The sequence below is a fragment of the Pristis pectinata genome, chromosome 18, assembly GCF_009764475.1.
Source record: "Pristis pectinata isolate sPriPec2 chromosome 18, sPriPec2.1.pri, whole genome shotgun sequence".
Taxonomy (NCBI): Eukaryota; Metazoa; Chordata; class Chondrichthyes; order Rhinopristiformes; family Pristidae; genus Pristis; species Pristis pectinata.
The window spans coordinates 14,659,990-14,679,565 of NC_067422.1; the positions used below are offsets into that span (position 1 = coordinate 14,659,990).

Here is a 19,576-nt window from a genome sequence, read left to right on the forward strand (position 1 = left end):
TTTTATTTTCCCCTGGATCCCTTTTCCCACCAGTGCCAATGCACACGGTATTGAAATCTATCCTGTTACCAATTCTGTTATAGTTTAGAATGGACCTTAATGTTGAAAAGCTCTAATTCCAATAATCTCTACAGGATACTAGGAGCTTCAAACAAGGGTATGCACTTCATTCCAGGCTAACAGCACAGCTCACCAACGTGTGCCTACAGCACATCTTGATGTCATTTCATTCCATACACATTACTTAAATATCATTCACAAATTCACCACAGTTGCCTCTTCAGAAGTGATAATCATGATTTTTATCTTTTCTAAGATCCAATTTGGTGATTATCTAATTGTTTCACTTTGTCTATTTATTAATAGATGAAGAGAAAGAATTAGCTAATCACTAACTTCAACTAGCTTTTGCTTATCAATGGGGTTGACATTCTGAAATATTACTTGGCTGCAGGGGAATTGTTAATTACTTGGAATTAAATGGAATACAAAACGAAGAGGGACAAATGATATCTTGACATAAAGTACAAACCATTCCAAATAAAAAATGATTTGGTGAACTGCAAAACATGAGGCGACACAACAGCATTTAACAAAAAGTCACACAGTTACTTCCCTGCAGCTAATAAGCACTGAATGGCTGTGACTCCACACTGTTGGAGTTCATTTTTTGACATTGTCAATCAAACAAATACCAGAGCTTCACACTTCCATGTTTTGTGCTGCCAAGAATCAGCAGTAATGTTAGTAAAGCTTAAACATAAGAAATATAAGCAGGGCAGAAGCCCCTCTTGTCTGCTCTGCCATTCAAAGAGATTGTGGCTTTAACCTTGGTGCCAGTTTCCTGCACTAACCCCTTGACTTCCTTAATAATTAAAAATCAATCTTTAAATTGGGGTCATGGGGTCATAGAGTCATACAGCATGGAAACAGACCCTTCGGCCCAACTGGTCCATGCCAATCCAAGCTGGTTTCATTTGCCCACATTTGGCCTATATCCTTCTAAACCTTTCCTATCCATGTACCTGTCCCAACTGTCTTTTAAATTGAATTACAGTGCAATTGAACCACTGCAGCCCCCTTGATTAGAAAATTCAAAAGATACACTACTCTCGGTGAAGAGATTTCTCACTCTGTCCCAAATGACTGACCCATTATGTTGTGTTTCATCCCTTTCTTCAACACTCTCGTTGAGGAAGTAACAGCCCTTTGTCAACCCTGTCAAGCCCCTATAACAATTTCAAAAAAAAACAAAATGCTGGAAATTGGAAATAAAACAAAAAGTGCTGGAAGCGAGTCTGACAGCATCTGTGAAATGAGAAGCAGTCAATGTTTCCAATCAAAAATCCATTGTCAGAACTGGGAAAGAGAGAAAACAAGTTAGTTTTCAGTTGCAGAGATGGTGGGGGAGAATTGGATGGAACAAAGCAAAATCCTGCTATGATGAGGCCAGAGTTGCCATGGTGATGAGCTATCGATGAAGCCATCTGGTTGATAACTTACTGTGGATCAAGCTTCTGAGGAGGGGAAAAACAGATGGATAACTTGCATCAGAGCTGACCAGTTTTGATACAAACCAAGAAAGTGAGTTACGTGAAATATTTGAATTCAGTATTGAGTCCAGAAGACGCAACATGTCCAGATGGAAGATGAGGTCTTGTGCCTTGAGCTTGCATTGAACCTCATTAGAACAGTACAGGAGGCCTAGAACAAATAGTTTGGAATGGGTTTGGAGGGAGAATTAAAGTGACGGTTCCGTATCTTTTGATGACATCACCTGATACTTATAAACTTTAGAGAATGGAGGCCTGGTCGACTTGATTTTAATTCACAGGATAAACACACTATCCAAGGCGTTAATTCAGTAAACCTTTGTTGCACTTCTATCACATGTATATCCTTCCCTAGGTAGGATGACCAGACCCATACTCAATATTCTAAATATGATTTCACCAAGGCTGTACATAGAGCATGGAAACAGGGCCTTCGGCCTGACTTGCCCATGCTGACCAAGATATCCATCTATGTTAATCCTATTTTTCTGCATTTGGCCAACAAATAGTTGTTGGTCTAGGACTTTTGATCCAATTAAAACTTGAATTAGAAATTAAGTGTTAACTAATTCACTCAATAGCTTCAATGTATTTCAGCAATTCTGGATTAATTTCAACATGACACATGAACACAAAAGTCATTCAGAGAGCTGACCCAGGCAACATCCACTTCTGGACCTAAAATTGGATGGTAAAACTGTAGTTCCTTCGTAAAGAATATAATAAGGGTGTTGGGGATTCATCAGTTGCTTGTTAAATGGTTATCAGAGAAGTTATTGAGAATACAACGGCAGCCAAAGAGTTTCAGGTGGGGCAGAGATACACATGATTCACAGTAAACAGTCTATTGTGCAACAGCCAAGTCAGTTTACTTAGAAACAGGATTTATTTAGAGTCAGAGTCGTGTAATATGAAAAACAGGCCCTTCCATCTGACTCATCCATGACCACCAAGATGCATATCTATGCTAACCACTTTTCCCTGCATTTTCCCTTAATCCCTCTATTCCTTTCCTATTCATGCATCTGTCCAAAGTTTTGATTGTACCTGTCTCTACCACCTCCTCTGGCAGCTTATTCAATAAACCTACCAAGTTCTGTGTGGAAAAAGTTGTTTCTCAGATCTCCTTTAAATATTTCCCCTCACCTTCTTATGGCCTCTAGTTTTGGACTCCCCTCCCTTAGAAAAAGTCAGTGACTTTATATATTTTGTAAACCTCTATAACGTCACACCTCAGCCTCCTGCGCTCCAGTGAATACAATCCCAGCCCATCCAATCCTTCCTTGTAACTAAAGCCCTCCTTTTCAGACAACATCCCAGTGAATCTCTTCTGCACACTTCCTGATGCTACTACATCCTGTCTACTGGGTGATGACCAGAACTGCACACAGTATTCCAAGTGTGGCCAAACCACTAAATTGAATTCTATCTGCCACCTTTCTGCCCAACTTTCCTGCTGATCTATGTATCCTTAGGCAACCATCATTGCTGTCTATAATTCCACTAATCTTCATGTCATCAGCAAACTTAATTATAATACCACAAACATTCTCATCCAAGTCATTTATTTTAATATAATTATATATCTAATTATATAATTATTTATATAATTGAAATAATAATTTTTATATAATTACAAACAACAAAGGTCCCAGCACTGATCCCTGGTTTTTCTGACTGGAAGTCTGCAACCAGTACTCCACTGATTACAGACTTCCAGTCAGAAAAACAACCCTCAACCACTACCCTTTGCCCCCGTCACAAGGATTTGGATCTAATTTGCCAAAACAACTTGGATCCCATGTGCCCTAATTTTCTGGAGCAGGCTAAAAGCCTTGCTAAAGTCCATGTACACCATGTCTACTGCCTTGTCTTCAATTTTCTTAGTAATCTTCAAAAAAAAAAATCAGGTTAGTGAGGCAAGACTTCCCATAAGGACATAAGAAATAGGAGCAGGAGGAAGCCATCAGGCCAGTCGAGCCTGCTCCACCATTCGATAAGATCATGGCTGATCTGGCCGTTGACTCACTTCTACCTACCTGCCTTTTCCCTGTAACCCTTAATTCCCCTACTATGCAAAAATCTAATGGTGTCTTAAATATATTTAATGAGGTAGCCTCTACTGCTTCCCTGGGCAGAGAATTCCACAGATTCACTACTCTCTGGGAAAAGCAGTTCCTCCTCATTTCTGTCCTCGATCTACTCCACCAAATCTTGAGGCTATGTCCCCTCGTTCTAGTCTCACCTACCAGTGGAAACAACTTCCCTGCCTCTATCTTATTTATCCCTTTCGTAATTTTATATGTTTCCACAACATCTCCTCTCATTCTTCTGAATTCCAGCGAGTATAGTCCCAGGCAACTCGATCTCTCCGCATAGGCTAACCCCTTCATCTTGGACTCAACCTGGTGGACCTCCTCTGCACGCCTCCAAAGCCAGTATATCTTTTCTTAAGTAAGGAGACCAGAACTGCACGCAGTACTCCAGGTGCAGCCTCACCAGTACCCTGTACATTTGCAGCATAACGTCCCTGCTCTTGAATTCAATCTCTCGAGCAATGAAGGCCAACGTTCCATTTGCCTTCTCGATAGCCCATTGTGCCTGCAAACCAACCTTCTGCGATTCATGCACCAGCACTCCCAAGTCCCTCTGACAACAGCACGCTGCAATCTTTCACCATTTAAAAAATAATCTAATCTTCTATCTTTTCTTCCAAAGTGGATGACATCACATTTACCAACATTGTACTCCATCTGCCAGACCCTTGCCCATTCACTTAACCTATCTATATCTCTGCAGACTCTCCACATCCTCTGCACAATTTGCTTTTCCACTCAATTTAGTGTCATCAGCAAACTTAGATACACTACACTTGGTTTCCTCTTCCAATTTCCAAGCACAAAACCATGCTGACCCCTATAATCAGTCCATTCCTTTCCAAATAATCCTATCCCTAAGAATAAAATATTGATTCTTGTACACTAATCCTTTTGCAATAAAAACTAACATACCACTTTTCTTTCCTGGTTGCATAGTGTCCTTGCATTGTTAACTTGTAGTGGTTCCCTACAAAAGCGATCAGGCCCCTCCGAGCGCCAACATCTCTCAGTACTTTGCCTTTCTATTTTTACTCCCACAATGGATGACCTTATATTTTTCCATATCACATTCCTTCTCCATGTTCTTGCCCATTCACTTAACCTGTCTGGACCTCCCAAAGTCTTTCTTTGTCCTTGCAGAACATAGGGCCACCTCACTTAATATCATTGGCAATCTTGGATATATTACACTTGATTCCCTCATCCAAATTATTGACATTAATTTTGAATGGATGGGGGCCCTGCAGAACTCCACTGGTTACAGTGTCCTAGTCCAAAAATAGCTCATCTGTTCCTACTCTGCTTCTAGTTTGTTAGGCTTCTATCAGACCAGGCCAACACTGGCAGAAATGTTCTGATTTCCACATTTAATTACCTGCGTGCAATCACGATAAATGGCAGTCTAACTTACACCTTAATGAGTTTTATCACTGGTTAGCCTTGCCACTTTTTCTACAGCAAGATTCAGTCCATTACTTACACTTTTAATGCCAGCATAATGCTGCCTAGAAATCTGAGCAGAGTAACTGTTCTACATTCGTAAAGATGCCACTCATCTCCTGGCATAATTTTACAGAAAACAAAATCTTCACATTACTTTTCAACTATGTTTACTCTACATCCTTTAAATGTGAATTAATTTTATGCCTTGCATGTGTTTCTAGCACTTTCACTTGCAAAATTTGGGACTGTTTAATTCTCTTGTTATTTGTATCTAGAATTTCTATTTGTCAATTAGAATTAAATTATGTGCATGATTGAGGTGGAATATCTTTTTGCTGAGACTTGGTTTGATATTCTTATAATGACTTGAACAGCCAGTAGCTTGGAAGATGATTTCAGTAGTTGTGTAACTGGTGTTTCTTATTTTGTTTGGTATGCTTCTGTTTTGGTTGATTATGCTTCTGAAACCTTGTGGCATTTTTTTCGCATTAAAGGCACATCGATGTTTTTTTGAAGAGTTGTGCACTAAAATAAATCTTTAAATCTATTACATAGGGAAATGTTCATTTAGAAACACAATAAAGTATTAAAGCATAGTTTTAATTCATTTTGTTCCAATAGGTGTCAAAGGTATGGAATGATTTATTGAGAACGCGCTTGAAACAGACTGAGCAGACTTAATCAAAACTACAATTCTGAAGCGATCACCTAAACACCATGGCATGCAATGTGAACCTTGAGCTAGATAGTTTTGATTGTATTCCAGCGATCAGGTGAGTAATTTAGTCTTGTGGTTAATTGCTTCCTGTTTTTGGCCCTTTATTTGATGAATCAGTTCAGGTATTCCATTAACCAGCAATGAGATAATAATTTCAGGCAAATGTAGAAGAGTCAGCAGTGATACAGCTCAAGGTCCAGAAATGCCTTCACAGAGCACAAGGATTTTCTGCTCTTCCCGAAAGAACTTCATTTAAAATCTGGCCTTGAAATGCATTTTGGATGCTTGATGCGTGTATAGCATGTTTCAGGATATCTGCTCTTCACCCTTCTGTGTGTATGACATGTATACATAAGCAAATGTACTGACAATAATTGAAAATCACATAGGTTTCCCCTCTTGCTATCCAATCTTTTGGAGGGCTTCCTGTTCACTGTTTAAGTAATATGTTACTATCTGACTGACCTCCTGTATGTGAGTATATACTATTTATGGAGGCAAGAATCCAACATTTAATTATTGTTGAGTTGAATGCAGTTTTCTCCTACTGCCAGAGATACAGCCGAAAGTGAAACTCTTCCATAGCCCTGAGAGAGAGAACAAACTTTAGGGAATACGTAGCTGGTGCCCTTCCAGTTCTGCAAAAGAAATTCAACTAAAACAACTCCAACTGACTGATCTGGTGACCATTTCATGAAATGTTTCCCAGCAGTATTAATTTGGAGTGATTTTAAACTCATTATTGCTGCTTTATTCGGTGATAAGACTCTGAAAATGTTTGTTTGGTAGATTAGTCCATTCTGAGAATGCCTGGTTTTGCTGATAATACATTCTATAAAACCACACAAACCACTGTGGAGTTCCTGAACATAAATTATGTGGTTATAAATTGTTCTAACATTAATCCAAATCCCAGAGTACTTTGTGATGGGCATTTAAACATAGAACATAGAGTGAGTAGTACAGCACAGGAGAGGCTCTTTGGCCCACGATGTTGTGCTGAACTAATTAAACTAATGACACCTAGTCCCTACTCTCTGCACATGGTCCATAGCCCTCCATTCTCTGCTTATCTAAGAGACTCTTAAACACCTCTATGGTATCTGCCTCCATCACCACCCCTGGCAGCACATTCTAGGTGCCCACCACTCTCTGTGTAGAAGAAAACGTACTCCGCACATCTCCTTTAAACTTTCCCACGCCCACCTTAAATGCATGCCCTCCAATATTAGACATTTCCACCCGGGGAGAAAGCTACCAGCTATGCCTTTCATAATTTTGTAAACTTTTATCAGGTCTCCCCTCAGCCTTTTCTGCTCCAGAAAAAACAACCCTAGTTTGTCCAACCTCTCCTTGTAGCACATGCCCTCTAATTCAGGCAGCATGCTAATAAACCTCTTCTGAACCCTCTCTATAGCCTCTACATCCTTCCTATAATGGGGAGCACAGAATCGAATGCAATACTCCAGATGCTCTAACCAGAGTTTTATAAAGCTGCAACATTTTCTTGAGAGTAGAAATGGGACTTGATTTTTATGAGTTTGACAAGAGTGTGCCTTGTAAAACTTAAATATTTTGTTGTAAGAGGTTCTAATAGGTGTGGTGCACACAGTGAAAAAATATTTTTATTCCAGTGACAATGGTCCTGCTTCTCCTGATTCTTGCTTTGATGAAAATCTCGTTCATGATTCCTTCGCTCATCTGATCTCCGAGCACAGCCATGAAGAATGTGACCCATCAGCAGTGACTGAGTTGGAGGAAATGCCTGGTATGGGGATAGGTAATGCACACTTTAGTATTGCACATATTATTAATGAATAATTTCCTGTGCCTTGCTGTTCTTATATTCACAAGCCAAACACTTGTCTTAAAGGTTGCAGTCTTCAATGACAAATAGCTGATCTCTTTAAATGCAAGATAGTTTTTTTTAATGACCCATAATTTCCAGAGGATCGTGAATGTGGAAATGACATGTATGTAATGTGTGCATTTCACATGATCATATAGAAAAGTAAATACCAAAGGGATGGGTTTTGAGGAGGGCCATTTAGAAAGAGTTGGAGAGCATGCAGGTTTTGTGGAAGGAGGCAGAGTTATACAGCATGGAAACAGGCCCTTCAGCCCCACTGGTCCATACTGACCAAGATGCCGATTCAACCCAGTCCCATTTGCTTGCATTTGGTCCATATCCTTCTAAACCTTTCCTATTCATGTACCTGTCCAACTGTCTTCTAAAAGTTGTTATTGTACCTGCCTCAACCACTTCCTCTGGCAGCTCATTCCACATACGTACCACACTCTGTGTAAAAACAAAAGTGACCACTCAAGTTCCTACTAAATCTTCCCCCTCTTACCTGAAACCTATGCCCTCGAGTTCTTGATTCCCCAACCTTGGGAAAAAGACAGCGGGTATTCACCCTATCTATGCCTTTCATGACACACCTCCTATAAGATCACTTCTCAGTCTCCTATGCTCCAAGGCATAAAGTCCTAGCCTGCCTAACCTCTCCCTATAACTCAGTCCCTCAAGACCTGGCAACATCCTTGTAAATCTTTTCTGCAGTCTTTCCAGTTTAATAACATTTTTCCTATAGCAGGGTGACCAAAACTGAACATAGTCCAAGTGTGGCTTCACCAGCATCTTGTACAACCACACCATAATCTTCCAACTTCTATACTCAATGCCCTGACTGATGAAGAGTTCAAGAGCATGGGGGCCTCAACAGTTGGAGGCTTGGCCAACCAAGAAGCAATGAAGGGAGAGTAAGATGGACATGAGCGCTGAAGCTGAGAACCAGTTCTTGAGCATGTCATGTGGCTGGAGATGTAGGCAAGGAAGGGGAGAAGACAGATAGGAAGGGATTTAAACATGAGGGTGAACATTTCACATTTGGGGCATTAGGGATTGAGAGCAAGTGTAGATGAGAATTAAGAAACAATTTGAAATGAATGATTTGAAAAAGGATGGGGGCCCAGTGAGGGAAGCAATGGAATAGCCACTTGGAGCTGACAAAGGCACGTACATGGCTTTCAGTTGTAGATGAGGTAAATCAGGTAGGGACAGCTCATGCTGCAAAAGCAGCATTTCTTAATAGAGACAATATAAAGTTAGAAATTCTGAAATGAAATAAGTTCCTTTTCTCTGTTGGCTTCTGCAATTGATTTTATGCTTTGATTATATTCAGAAAATTTGGGATACTGTGGATCACCTGCTCAGGCAGAAGGATGGCTCGATGTTGACTGCTATGATCCAGCTACCATGAAGGTCCTCTCCTTCATGCCTAGTCGAACCATAGGTGATTTTTAGCATTCTTAATTGTATTGGCTTATTTTAATGATTTTTTTTGTTATTTTACATACATACACAGGCATATGGAGCAACAAACAATCTGCTGGAGGAACACAATGGGTGGAGCAGCATCTGTGGAGGGAAAGGAATTGTTGACGTCTCAGGTCGAAACCCTGCATTGGCCCTGAAGATTGCCAATCCCTTCCCCCCCACCCCCCTCCCCCCACAGATGCTGCTTGACCCACTGACTTCATCCCGCAGATTGCTTATTGCTCCAGATTCCAGCAACCGCAGTCTCTTGCGTCTCTATATTCATGTGGAGACTGTTTTGAAGATTTGTTATGTGTAATATGGGTTGAATATTTATAAATGATAAAATCTAGCTTGTTCTTCATTGCTCGGATATTTTGAATATGAGTATGATTCTCTTTGGACAGTATTTGCATTTATTACTCCATGAAACAACAATGGGTTGAAAGAAACTTGCCTCAAACCTGAAATTCCAAAGAGAACCACTAAGGTCAACCCATCCTTGGGTTCCATGCCTGTGCATTGCCAGAAGAGCTGGGAATCAGGTGCAAATACTTCTGGACCCAGCAGCAAAACATCATCATCCTGAGTTGACGGGCTGGGTACATACAGCCTTTTTATTTTGCCTTAATTTTTAATTTTGAGTAAAATAATTTTTTAAAGTAATTTTTAATGAAATCTATCTGAACTGTTTTTAAAATATTTCTGACTATCAGAGACATTTGAAAACCTTTTTAGTAAGGACTGTGATGGCAACAAGCCATCACAGACCGTCAGGGTGGTCTGGGTGTTGCATCTTGGGATCTGATCTGATATCATTGCCCTTGGCTCCCTCTACTTTGTGGGATGGCTGCAACAGCCAGGCCTCCTGTTGAGTCAATCCCTCTTATCTGGAAGAAACAAGTGGTCAGTGTGGGTAATGAGCCAGATTGACTTTAACCTTCTCATTACCAATTTCCATGACATGGAATTGGTACATTGACCTGTCCATGGTGTTTTTCTGGCTGTTCTATCTGGCCATTGTTTTACTCTACTTTTGCGGTGATGCTTTCAAATGTTGAGGTCAAGAACACATGCTTCAAAGATGTCACCCTGCTGCTAATAGAAGGGGAGCAAAAGCAAGTTTGCTTTATTTATATTTCTCTGTTTACATTTTAATATAGAAGAGAAATCCTGTTCCTGAAATTCATCTGGCAGTGTACAATAAGGGCAGTTTCATAAACAAGAGGCCAAACTTTCACTTTTTATTTGCATGCAGCAATTTTAAAAGGCTAGTATTCAGTCACAATAGGATAAAGAAGCTTCTGCTCATAAACCCACTTGGGTTCTTCCCCATTCGGTGAGCAACTAATTCATTGTACTGAAAAGAAATTTCACATAGGGCAAAGGTAAAAGGGATACAGAATCTACCTTATACCACACTTCATCTTCAACAAAAAGTCAGCATCAGAAGTTTGTCGGTAGGCTTATGTGTATGTTCATTCCTCAAGTCTTGTGTTCTTGACTTTGAAAGTCCTTGAGATCACCAGGGCAATAACAGCAACTGAATTTTATGTCACATACAGGTCGGTCAAGGGGTGCAATTATCTCTGAATATTATAATCGCACATTGAAATTACGGCGAAAAAGAAATCGGCCATCGTTGAAAGACATGCCTCGATCTATGAGACCAAGCATACGGGATGCAGTTGCAGTAGATGGAAATTATGAAGAAGAATTGGGTAAATTTTAAAGCAAGACTAAATTGTTGATGAAAAAGGACTTGAATGGTCCTTACCAAACCAGCTATTTTAATATTTCAAGTAAATCATTTGAGAATCTGTATGTAATGGTGAACTTTTGTCATTGTGTTATTCTGCAATATGGTAGGATGGTGTTCTTGGATAATGGTTTAAAATTGTTTAATGCACAGTCATTTGTAGGCAATTAGATTGAAATTGGGGCACATTGTACTGTGTTTTATCACTTTCTTTGGAACTTCCTCTTTACAGTGAATTAGCTTTTAACCAAATTTAAAATAGAAAAGCACTATATGTGTCCAGAATATTGTGGCTTGAAGCCAAGTATCTGTCTTCTCGATGGGATCCCAATACTAGCTGTACCACTGAGAGGAGGCTAACTCTAACTCCCAAGAAAGAGAGGGAATGTCAGAGGACAAACTGCTCTGAGCTGCTATTATAGCCAATTAAATGACAGTATTGACAAATGGTAGATAATTTTTCTGTCATTCAGACATAACCAGTCCAAAAGGTACCAAACAGAGGAAATAGGGTGGTTAGAAAGGAAGGCAATGGAAATGGAAGAAATACTGATAGTACCTGCCTTGCCCTTCTTCTCCTTTTAAGCAATAACTCAGTGGTGCCAGCACAAATAATTTCAGTATATTAAAAAAAAGAAGCAATTCTTAATTTGTGAGCCTTATACTTTTGGCTGTTCAGTAATTCTCCTGGTTGAATGAAAAAATGAAACAAGTGATTTTGTAGTTTGAATAAAACATTGATTGGGTTCTGTCTGATATACAAATATCTGTTATCTAAAAGCTCTGACTTCACTAACTTCCTTTTACTATTGGAAAATTGTTGCTCATCATCACTATCCCCTTGCTATAAAAATTGAATGTAAGGGATTTAAGTGGAATTCAGTTGTTTTCCACCCAAAAAAAATTCCCATTCAATGATGTTGATGTTGGCAACTTTGACAATTGGTCAAGAATATGCAACAAAACTTATTGGTAAATGACTGAATCGTTAATTTGTACTCATTTAAACTGGACAAGCTAATCAAGGAAATTCAAAGGTGCAGATTCAAAATTTTAAAAAATCAAATGCTCCCAAACTTGGCAGTTTTTAAAAGTTTAAACAGAGCAAGAATAAATGATCCTCTACTACTCTTAATATGGTTTAGCCTCATTTAGTCACCGTGGTTAAAACTGAGGTACATTTTGTGAGGCACATTGCACAACCTTTAGTTCCAGTACAATAATATGAAAGCTTAAAACCTTCATTAATAGTAAATGTATTTGCTAAGGTAAATAAGACCAGGTTATATTTCTACAAATAGTATGTTGTCAAACCCACAAAGAATAGTGGTTGTCAAAGACTGTTCCTTTGGACAGGCTAAGGTTTCCATTTACAATTGTCCTCTTTGGAAAATTGAGAATATGAATTTATTAAAAAAACACAATTCCAGCTGAATATTTCCAGGATTAAGCTTTGCAACCTTGCAACCATGAGGCTTTGTACAATCCAGTTCAGTTTATAAATTTTATGTAGATCTGGAAAAGAACACATGTAATATTCATTTGATGTAATTGGTATTTGCATTAAGCAACATCCTGTAAATAAGATAGTTCAGAGAATGATTCAGAGTGATAGAATTTGATGAAATGATTTTTTATTTAAAATCTCAGCAGCTAATGCAGTAGTTTCCCAGTGCTGAAGAAATATTTTTGGGGTGGTGTACCCATAAAAATGTTAGGTACCAGAAAGAAAAGCAGTGGCATAATCTGTTTCCTCACTAGTTCTTGGTACTATTGAAAATTCTTAACCATTATCAAGAGTTATGATTGGAAAAATCCAGAGTATATATTTTAAAAGTGGAAAGCTTTTGTTCTTTTGAGTTAATGTGTTGTACTGGTTCCTTGCTGTTTTTGCAAAGAGTGGACTAATCATTTTGTTTTGTTTGATTTTTATATTCAGAAAAGAAAAAACTCTTAAGTGAGTTGAAGCAGATACCAGCGAGTGATCGTGCTAAGATGCTACAGAGTATGCCTCTGAATCTCTCAATGAAACGGGAGCTTAGGTCAGACACTCCACATGAGCAATCTGATGGACTGCACCATACTGCAATATCTATCAAGTCCCTAGTCTTTCCTTTGTACCATTATGGTCAACAGAAGGTTGCTATGACAAATCTTTTGCATAATTTGATAGCTGTTTGTTTAAATTCATTCAAAGCATGTTGTTTGGGTGATCTATCCTCCAGTTGGTATTGGCATTGGTTTATTATTGTCACTTGTACCGAGGTACAGTGAAAAACTTGTCTTACCAATACCAATACCAACTGGAGGATAGACCACCCAAGCAACATGCTTTGAATGGATTTAAACAAACAGCTATCAAATTATGCAAAAGATTTGTCATAGCAACCTTCTGTTGACCATAATGGTACAAAGGAAAGACTAGGGACTTGATAGTTACAGCTGTAGCTAAAAATGCTTTTATTTTAAGAAGCATCAAACACTGCTTTTTAATGTTATTTGTTTTAGAAGATCATTTTGTACTATATTGAGTGACAGAGATTGTTATAATATATAGAACTACAAAATACTGAACTCACAATGCAAAACAAAAATGTCAGTTCTGTTACTAAATTCAGCTGCCGCCCATTATGAGCTTCCCCTTTGTATTAGCAAACTACACTTGAGAAAATTCTCAGCACAACTTAGTCACCACAGGCTTACATCAGCAAATGTCTTTTTAACCACCCTTAAGCTTCAGCATGTGTGAGGAGAGTTAGTAAATGGCTTTGAATTATTTGGTGAAGTTTCACTATAAAGCTAATAGCATTCTATTTAAAAACAATAAAATGATTGCTGAAGTGAATTGTTAATGTTTTGCAATGAGAAAATCAATATAACTTTCCCTTTTGCATCTCTACAAGAGTCTTTGCTGGGATTTTATTTCAACACAAACCCAATCAGCTGAAATTACCATCTGAGCTGAAAAGGGTTTAATGTGAAAAGTGGTCAGACAATTTCTATCTAGACCATTATGTCAATTGGCATTCTTTCATTGGTCACAATTATTACAGGCTGGATCATTACTGGAGCATTATTTTGTGGTTTAGATGCAAGAGACATGGGAACTTCTAGCCACATAATGATTATGTGTGTGGGGAGATTAGGATTGCTTGGATTTTGGAACACATTACAGGAACATTGTGGTATTGTATTACAGCTGAAGGTGAATGTATAATCACTGGTTAACTAGGAGACATTTCATGTGTTCCATCAGGCGTATGGCACCAAACAAGGATTTCAGTGACAGTCCTCTTGAAAAGAATCGTCTCTCACGTTGGAGCCGTGCAAAATACAGTCTGATCATTGTAAGTAGTTTAAATTGCTTTCATTTAGAAACAGTCATACGTTGCTTTTTCAATTTTTATCATTTTCTATTACTTTGAGCAATGTACAAGGTGATTACAATATGCATAATTGCAAAATATTCAGTGATTATGATGCAGAAACATACTCAGTTCTGTTATTAGGTTCTGACAGCCTCTACCCATTTCTTCTTTCTGTACTGAGGAGGTACTCTCCAAGAAAGTTTTCAGGCTGTTAACAACAATTTGCATGGATATAGCATTTAATATTAAGAAATGCTCAAGACACTTAAAGCTGGGAACCAAAATGTTGGTGATGTTTTAATGGGGTCTATATTGTTTATTAAAATCTCAGATTGTCCAAAACTGTAAGAAAATTATTTTGCTCTAAAAGGTGACTTCTCTTGCTAATTGGCCTGGAAATTTGATTAAGTCTCAAAATAGGCACATGCACATGTAGACCATGAGATATTCGTGCTGGGATTTCATTACTATATAATAAAAACACGAATTGCTAGAAATATCAGGTCAGGAAGCGTCTGTGGGAGAAAAATAGAGTTAACATTTCAGGTTGATTATCCTCCTTCATCTTGGAAAGATTGGAAATCAAATGCACTTTAAATTGCACGGAAGGATGAGGGAGAAGCATACAATAAGGTGGAAGAGTGGAAATGAAGAGGGATTGAATGATTCAAATGGTGGCAGTGAGGGTTTGTTAATTTCAGCTGAAATGGTGTGGAGAAAATGTAATGAGGGGGTGATGAATGAAAAGAGGAGAGAGGAAAAAATGCTGGAATTGAGAGAAATAAAATACTGCAGATGCTGGGAAACTGTAATGAAACCAAGAATTCAGGGAATACTCAGTAGGTCAGGCAGCATTTATGGACAGAAACAAAGTTAATGTTTCAGATCATTGACCTTTTACCAGAACTGATTCAACCCAGAAAGGTTAGTTGTCTGAAATTGTTGAACTTAATGTTAACTCCTGTAGACTGCAATACATCTAGTATTTGATTTCTAAATTTTCTCAGTTCTGATCAAAGATCATGAACCTCAATGTTAACTCTGTTTATCACTCCACAGATGGTGCCTGACCTGCTGAGTATTTCCAGCATTTCTGTTTTTATTTCAGATTTCTAGTGTGGATAGGAAAGGTTTAGAGAGATATGGGCCAAACATAGGCAAATGGGACTAGCTTCGATGGGTGTCTTGGTCGGCATGGACCAGTTGGGCTGAAGAGTCTTTTTCCATGCTGTATGACCCTAGACTCGTTTGCAGATTTTTTTCTTCTATTCATCATTTCTGTGGGTTTATCTTTTTTGATGGGGCTGGGGAGGAGCCTAATTTTACAACTTGCAGTAACCTTGCATCCTGTGTATTGATTGCTGAGCCTAACAAAACAATTTATAAAGAGGAGTCATGGAGTCATAGAGCACTACAGCATAGAAATAGGCCCTTTGACCCATCTAGTCCAAGCCAACCTGATCTTCTGCCTAGTCCCATCTACCTGCACCTGGACCATATCCCTCCAAACCCCTCCCATCCATGTATGTATCCAAACCTTTCTTAAATGTTACAATTGAACCTGCATCTACCACTTCCGCTAGCAGCTCATTCCACACTCACACCACCCTCTGAGTGAAGTAGTTCCCCCTCAGATTCCCCTTATATATTTCACCTTTTACCAAAACCTATGTCCTCTAGTTCTAGTCTCACCCAACCTTAGAGGAAAAAGCCTATATGCATTCACCCGATCTGTGCCCCACATAATTTTAAATACCTCTAAGTTCTCCTTATCAAGGTATACAAAATTATGACAGGTATAGATAGGGTGAATGCATACAGGCTTTATACAGGAGCTTGGAATAGCCATTAAGTTACTGGGTTTCGTGCCTGGTTCAGGCTGGTACCTTAATCAGAATGGAGTGCAATGCATCACTGGCATAGAAAGTATCAGAGCATTCACCACAGGTTGAACTTGTGGTACCCATTCTTTGCCTGAAAAGCTGATGCTATTTGATCCAATTTCCAAGCCATGACTTTCTCATTCAGACATTCAGCATCTAATGTATTGGAATTACATTGACTGTAAAGAAGGTCGCAATCCTCTTCTGTCCTCTTGAGGGAGATGTAGTGGATGTCAATCCTATCTTGTGTCTCTTATAATATCGATAATTTCCACAATCAATTTTTAAACTTAGAGTGACACCTGAATCTTGCCCTGTAGAAAATATTACTTGCCCAAACGTGGAAGGACCTGTAAATGTAATTATTTTAGTGATATATATGCAATACATTTCATTGTTGCTAATAGCTTGCTGAAATTATTATGCTGTTAATTTTCCAACAAAGTAATTTCTGTTGTCAGTTAACTCTTGTTCTCCTCCTACAGGCTTGTGTAACATTGTTCTTGTGTTTGTTTTGTAATTAGGCTGTCAGACAGTGTTGGTATGGATTTCTCTCCTTTCTACACTCGTTGCAGTTATGGCAGATTGCCCAGAAGCAAATTAGTGGTCGCTTTGGGATCGGTGTGCTTTCCTACTTTATCTTCCTCAAGATGCTGCTAAAGTTCAATTTTTTCCTCCTTATCCTGAACCTTTGTTTCATTGTAATTCCTCAAGCTACTAATCTGCCTGAAGCAACAAAAGGAAACTTTGTCGGATTAGAGCTTCTGTATGGCACTGTAAGTGAAATGACACCTAGCTTACAACATCTGTTAAGCACTACTCCCCAACTATTACATTAAAAATTAGTGACAGCAAGCAAGGCAACTTTAATATATTTTTTTCTGATAAGCTAACAGGAGCTATAATTTTGATTTGGACAATTTACTTAGCATTTGCATGTACCTTAAGCAAGTGGATAGGATTCTTGGTGGCCAGATGCAAATTGCAGTGCTTGCTGTTGGGTTTGGCCAGTAGACACGTATCTACGATGTATTCCATGGAGTGTCTGCATCACTGCAGCATGGGTTATCTCAAAAAAAACAATGTCCTGATTAACTTATCAAGACTGGAAACAATTAAAAAGGGCAACCTGATGACGTGGCAAGTCAAATCCAGCTCAGCGACCAATGGGGTCCAGGAATAGTGCCAGTTTCCCAACTGTGGGACATCCTGCATTGTAGTAGCCTCCACTACAAAGCCTGTTGCCAGATGTGCAGCTGGTGAACGGATAGGTCATTGATCAAAGGCGGGCTTGGGTTGGCATGTACCACCTCGGGTAGTTTGCTTGTTGTAATTAATTTTGCTCCAGACATGAGGGACTATGAGGTGGATAGTAATCAAAGCCATGGAAGATGAGCTGGTTGGAGAGTTCCTGTGGTATGCATCGTTGAATTAAATGGAGCAGCAGTGAGTTGTTCAGTAAAATGTTTGAAGTAACTTTTGAACGTGAATATGTTTGGATCTCCAGCTTTAGAAATTATCACTTCAACAAAGTTTTAAAGATTTCTCAATTTGCAATTTCTTCATGGATGTATATGCAATGGGCGTCAAAGAGAAAGAATCCAGTGGCTGGAGTTGTAGTTCACACAAAGATCACAAGATCACAAGATCACAAGATAAGGGAGCAGAAGCAGGCCATTCGGCCCATCGAGTCTGCTCCAAGGAAAAGGGAAAAAGAAATGGGGTGGGAAAAAAAGAGAGAAAAAAAAACTATTCTAATCCCATTTGCCAGCCTTATCCCCATATCCCTTGATACCCTGACTATTTAGATATCTGTCTATCTCCTCCTTGAATACCCCCACTGATCTGGCCTCCACTGCTGTGCGTGGCAAGGAGTTCCACAATTTCACCACCCTCTGGGTAAAGAAACTTCTCAACATCTCTGTCTTGAAACTGTACCCTCTAATTCTAAGATTGTGCCCTCTGGTCCTGGACACGCCCACCAAGGGAAACAGCCTAGCCACATCTACTCTATCCTTACCTGTCAACATTTTAAATGTCGCTACGAGGTCCCCTCTCATCCTTCTGTACTCCAGCGAGTACAGTCCAAGAGCCGACAAACGCTCATCATACTCAAGCCCTTTCATTCCTGGAATCATTCTCGTAAATCTCCTCTGAACCCTCTCCAACGTCAGCACATCCTTCCTAAGATGCGGGGATGTATGAGGGTAGGATGTAGAAAATGAATGGTAGGGCCCAAGGGTGTCTTGAGGAACAGCTGGAGTACCGTGTAGAGTTCTGGTTGCCACTCTACAGGAAAGATGTGAGTGCAATGGAGAAGGTGCAGAGGAGATTCACCAGAATATTGGTGGAATGGATCTTTTCAGTTATAAGGAGAGACAGAACAGGCTGAAGATACAAGAAATTGCAGATACTGGAATCTGGAGCAAAAAAAACAAAACCGCTGGAGGAACATCATGATGCAGGGTCTCGACCGGAAGAGGAAGGTGGTGTACCTTGTATGGAGAATGGGGCAAAAAGGAAAATCAGTTTTGAGTAGTCCTTCCTGTATTCTTGCATTGGAATAAATCATGTTGTTAAGGAGTAAGTTTGATTCTGGTTAATGAAAGCAAATGCTTATTAAAATTTAAAAATCAAAAACCGCAGATTCTAGGTATCTGAAATAAAAAGAAAGTGCTGGAAACAGCAGGTCAGGCAGCATCTGTGAAAAGAGAAAAGGAGTTAATATTTCAAGGACTTTGTTAAATTCTGTTTGAAAATAAATAGAAGATATGAAAAATTGTCATGGTTATTATTACTAACAACACTTGGAATATCTTGAATTGGCAAGGCTTGATTATCTTGATTGGCAAGGCTTTGTATATCAATTGTTTTGTATAGCTCATCGCTGTTACTGAGGGTGCATAATTACCCACTGTATATTATCCAACTACTGGAGGAACTACGGATGGGATTGCAAATGTATAATCAACACTTTAAAACATTGCATGAATTGTAAGGGGAAGTTTTTGTTTTCATTGCAAACTGAATTGTCACCAATATAAAATAATGAAAGTGTGTTTAAATTGTGATTTTAATGTAATGTTTCTTTTTACATTTAGGGTTATTTCACAGACACAGTTCTGTATCATGGTTATTATACTAACAACACTTGGAATATCTTGAGTGGTCTGGGATACAACGGTAGCTCTATTAATGTACCATATAACATGCCGATAGCATACCTCTACACTGTTGGAACTTCCTTTTTCATCACCTGCATTATTCTGGTTCATTGGTAAAATACCTTTCTTTATATATATGTTAATGGTAAAATTCTATACAGTCAATCAAAAGGAATGGACTTCTAATTTTGCACATTTCTTAGAGGAAGGATATTTTAACTTAGTGTTCCTTTCTTATTCATATCTATTTATGTGAATGGAATTTTCAGT

General features: G+C 38.9%; 1 protein-coding gene across 10 annotated transcripts in view; it reads left to right on the top strand.

Moving 5' to 3' along the window:
• LOC127579967 (transmembrane channel-like protein 6) overlaps positions 1 to 19,576 on the top strand; it is an 87,125-nt gene that overhangs the window by 41,344 nt on the left and 26,205 nt on the right. For 9 of the 10 annotated variants that reach the window (XM_052033073.1, XM_052033071.1, XM_052033069.1 and 6 more), the window contains 8 exons: positions 5,717 to 5,868; positions 7,448 to 7,593; positions 8,999 to 9,109; positions 10,698 to 10,853; positions 12,831 to 12,933; positions 14,148 to 14,238; positions 16,667 to 16,918; positions 19,244 to 19,419. In XM_052033073.1, coding sequence (XP_051889033.1) covers positions 5,813 to 5,868; positions 7,448 to 7,593; positions 8,999 to 9,109; positions 10,698 to 10,853; positions 12,831 to 12,933; positions 14,148 to 14,238; positions 16,667 to 16,918; positions 19,244 to 19,419 — 1,091 coding nt within the window. In that variant the 5' untranslated portion in view covers positions 5,717 to 5,812. The remainder of the gene's footprint in view (positions 1 to 5,716; positions 5,869 to 7,447; positions 7,594 to 8,998; positions 9,110 to 10,697; positions 10,854 to 12,830; positions 12,934 to 14,147; positions 14,239 to 16,666; positions 16,919 to 19,243; positions 19,420 to 19,576) is intronic. The other variant, XM_052033078.1, reaches the window with a different exon arrangement.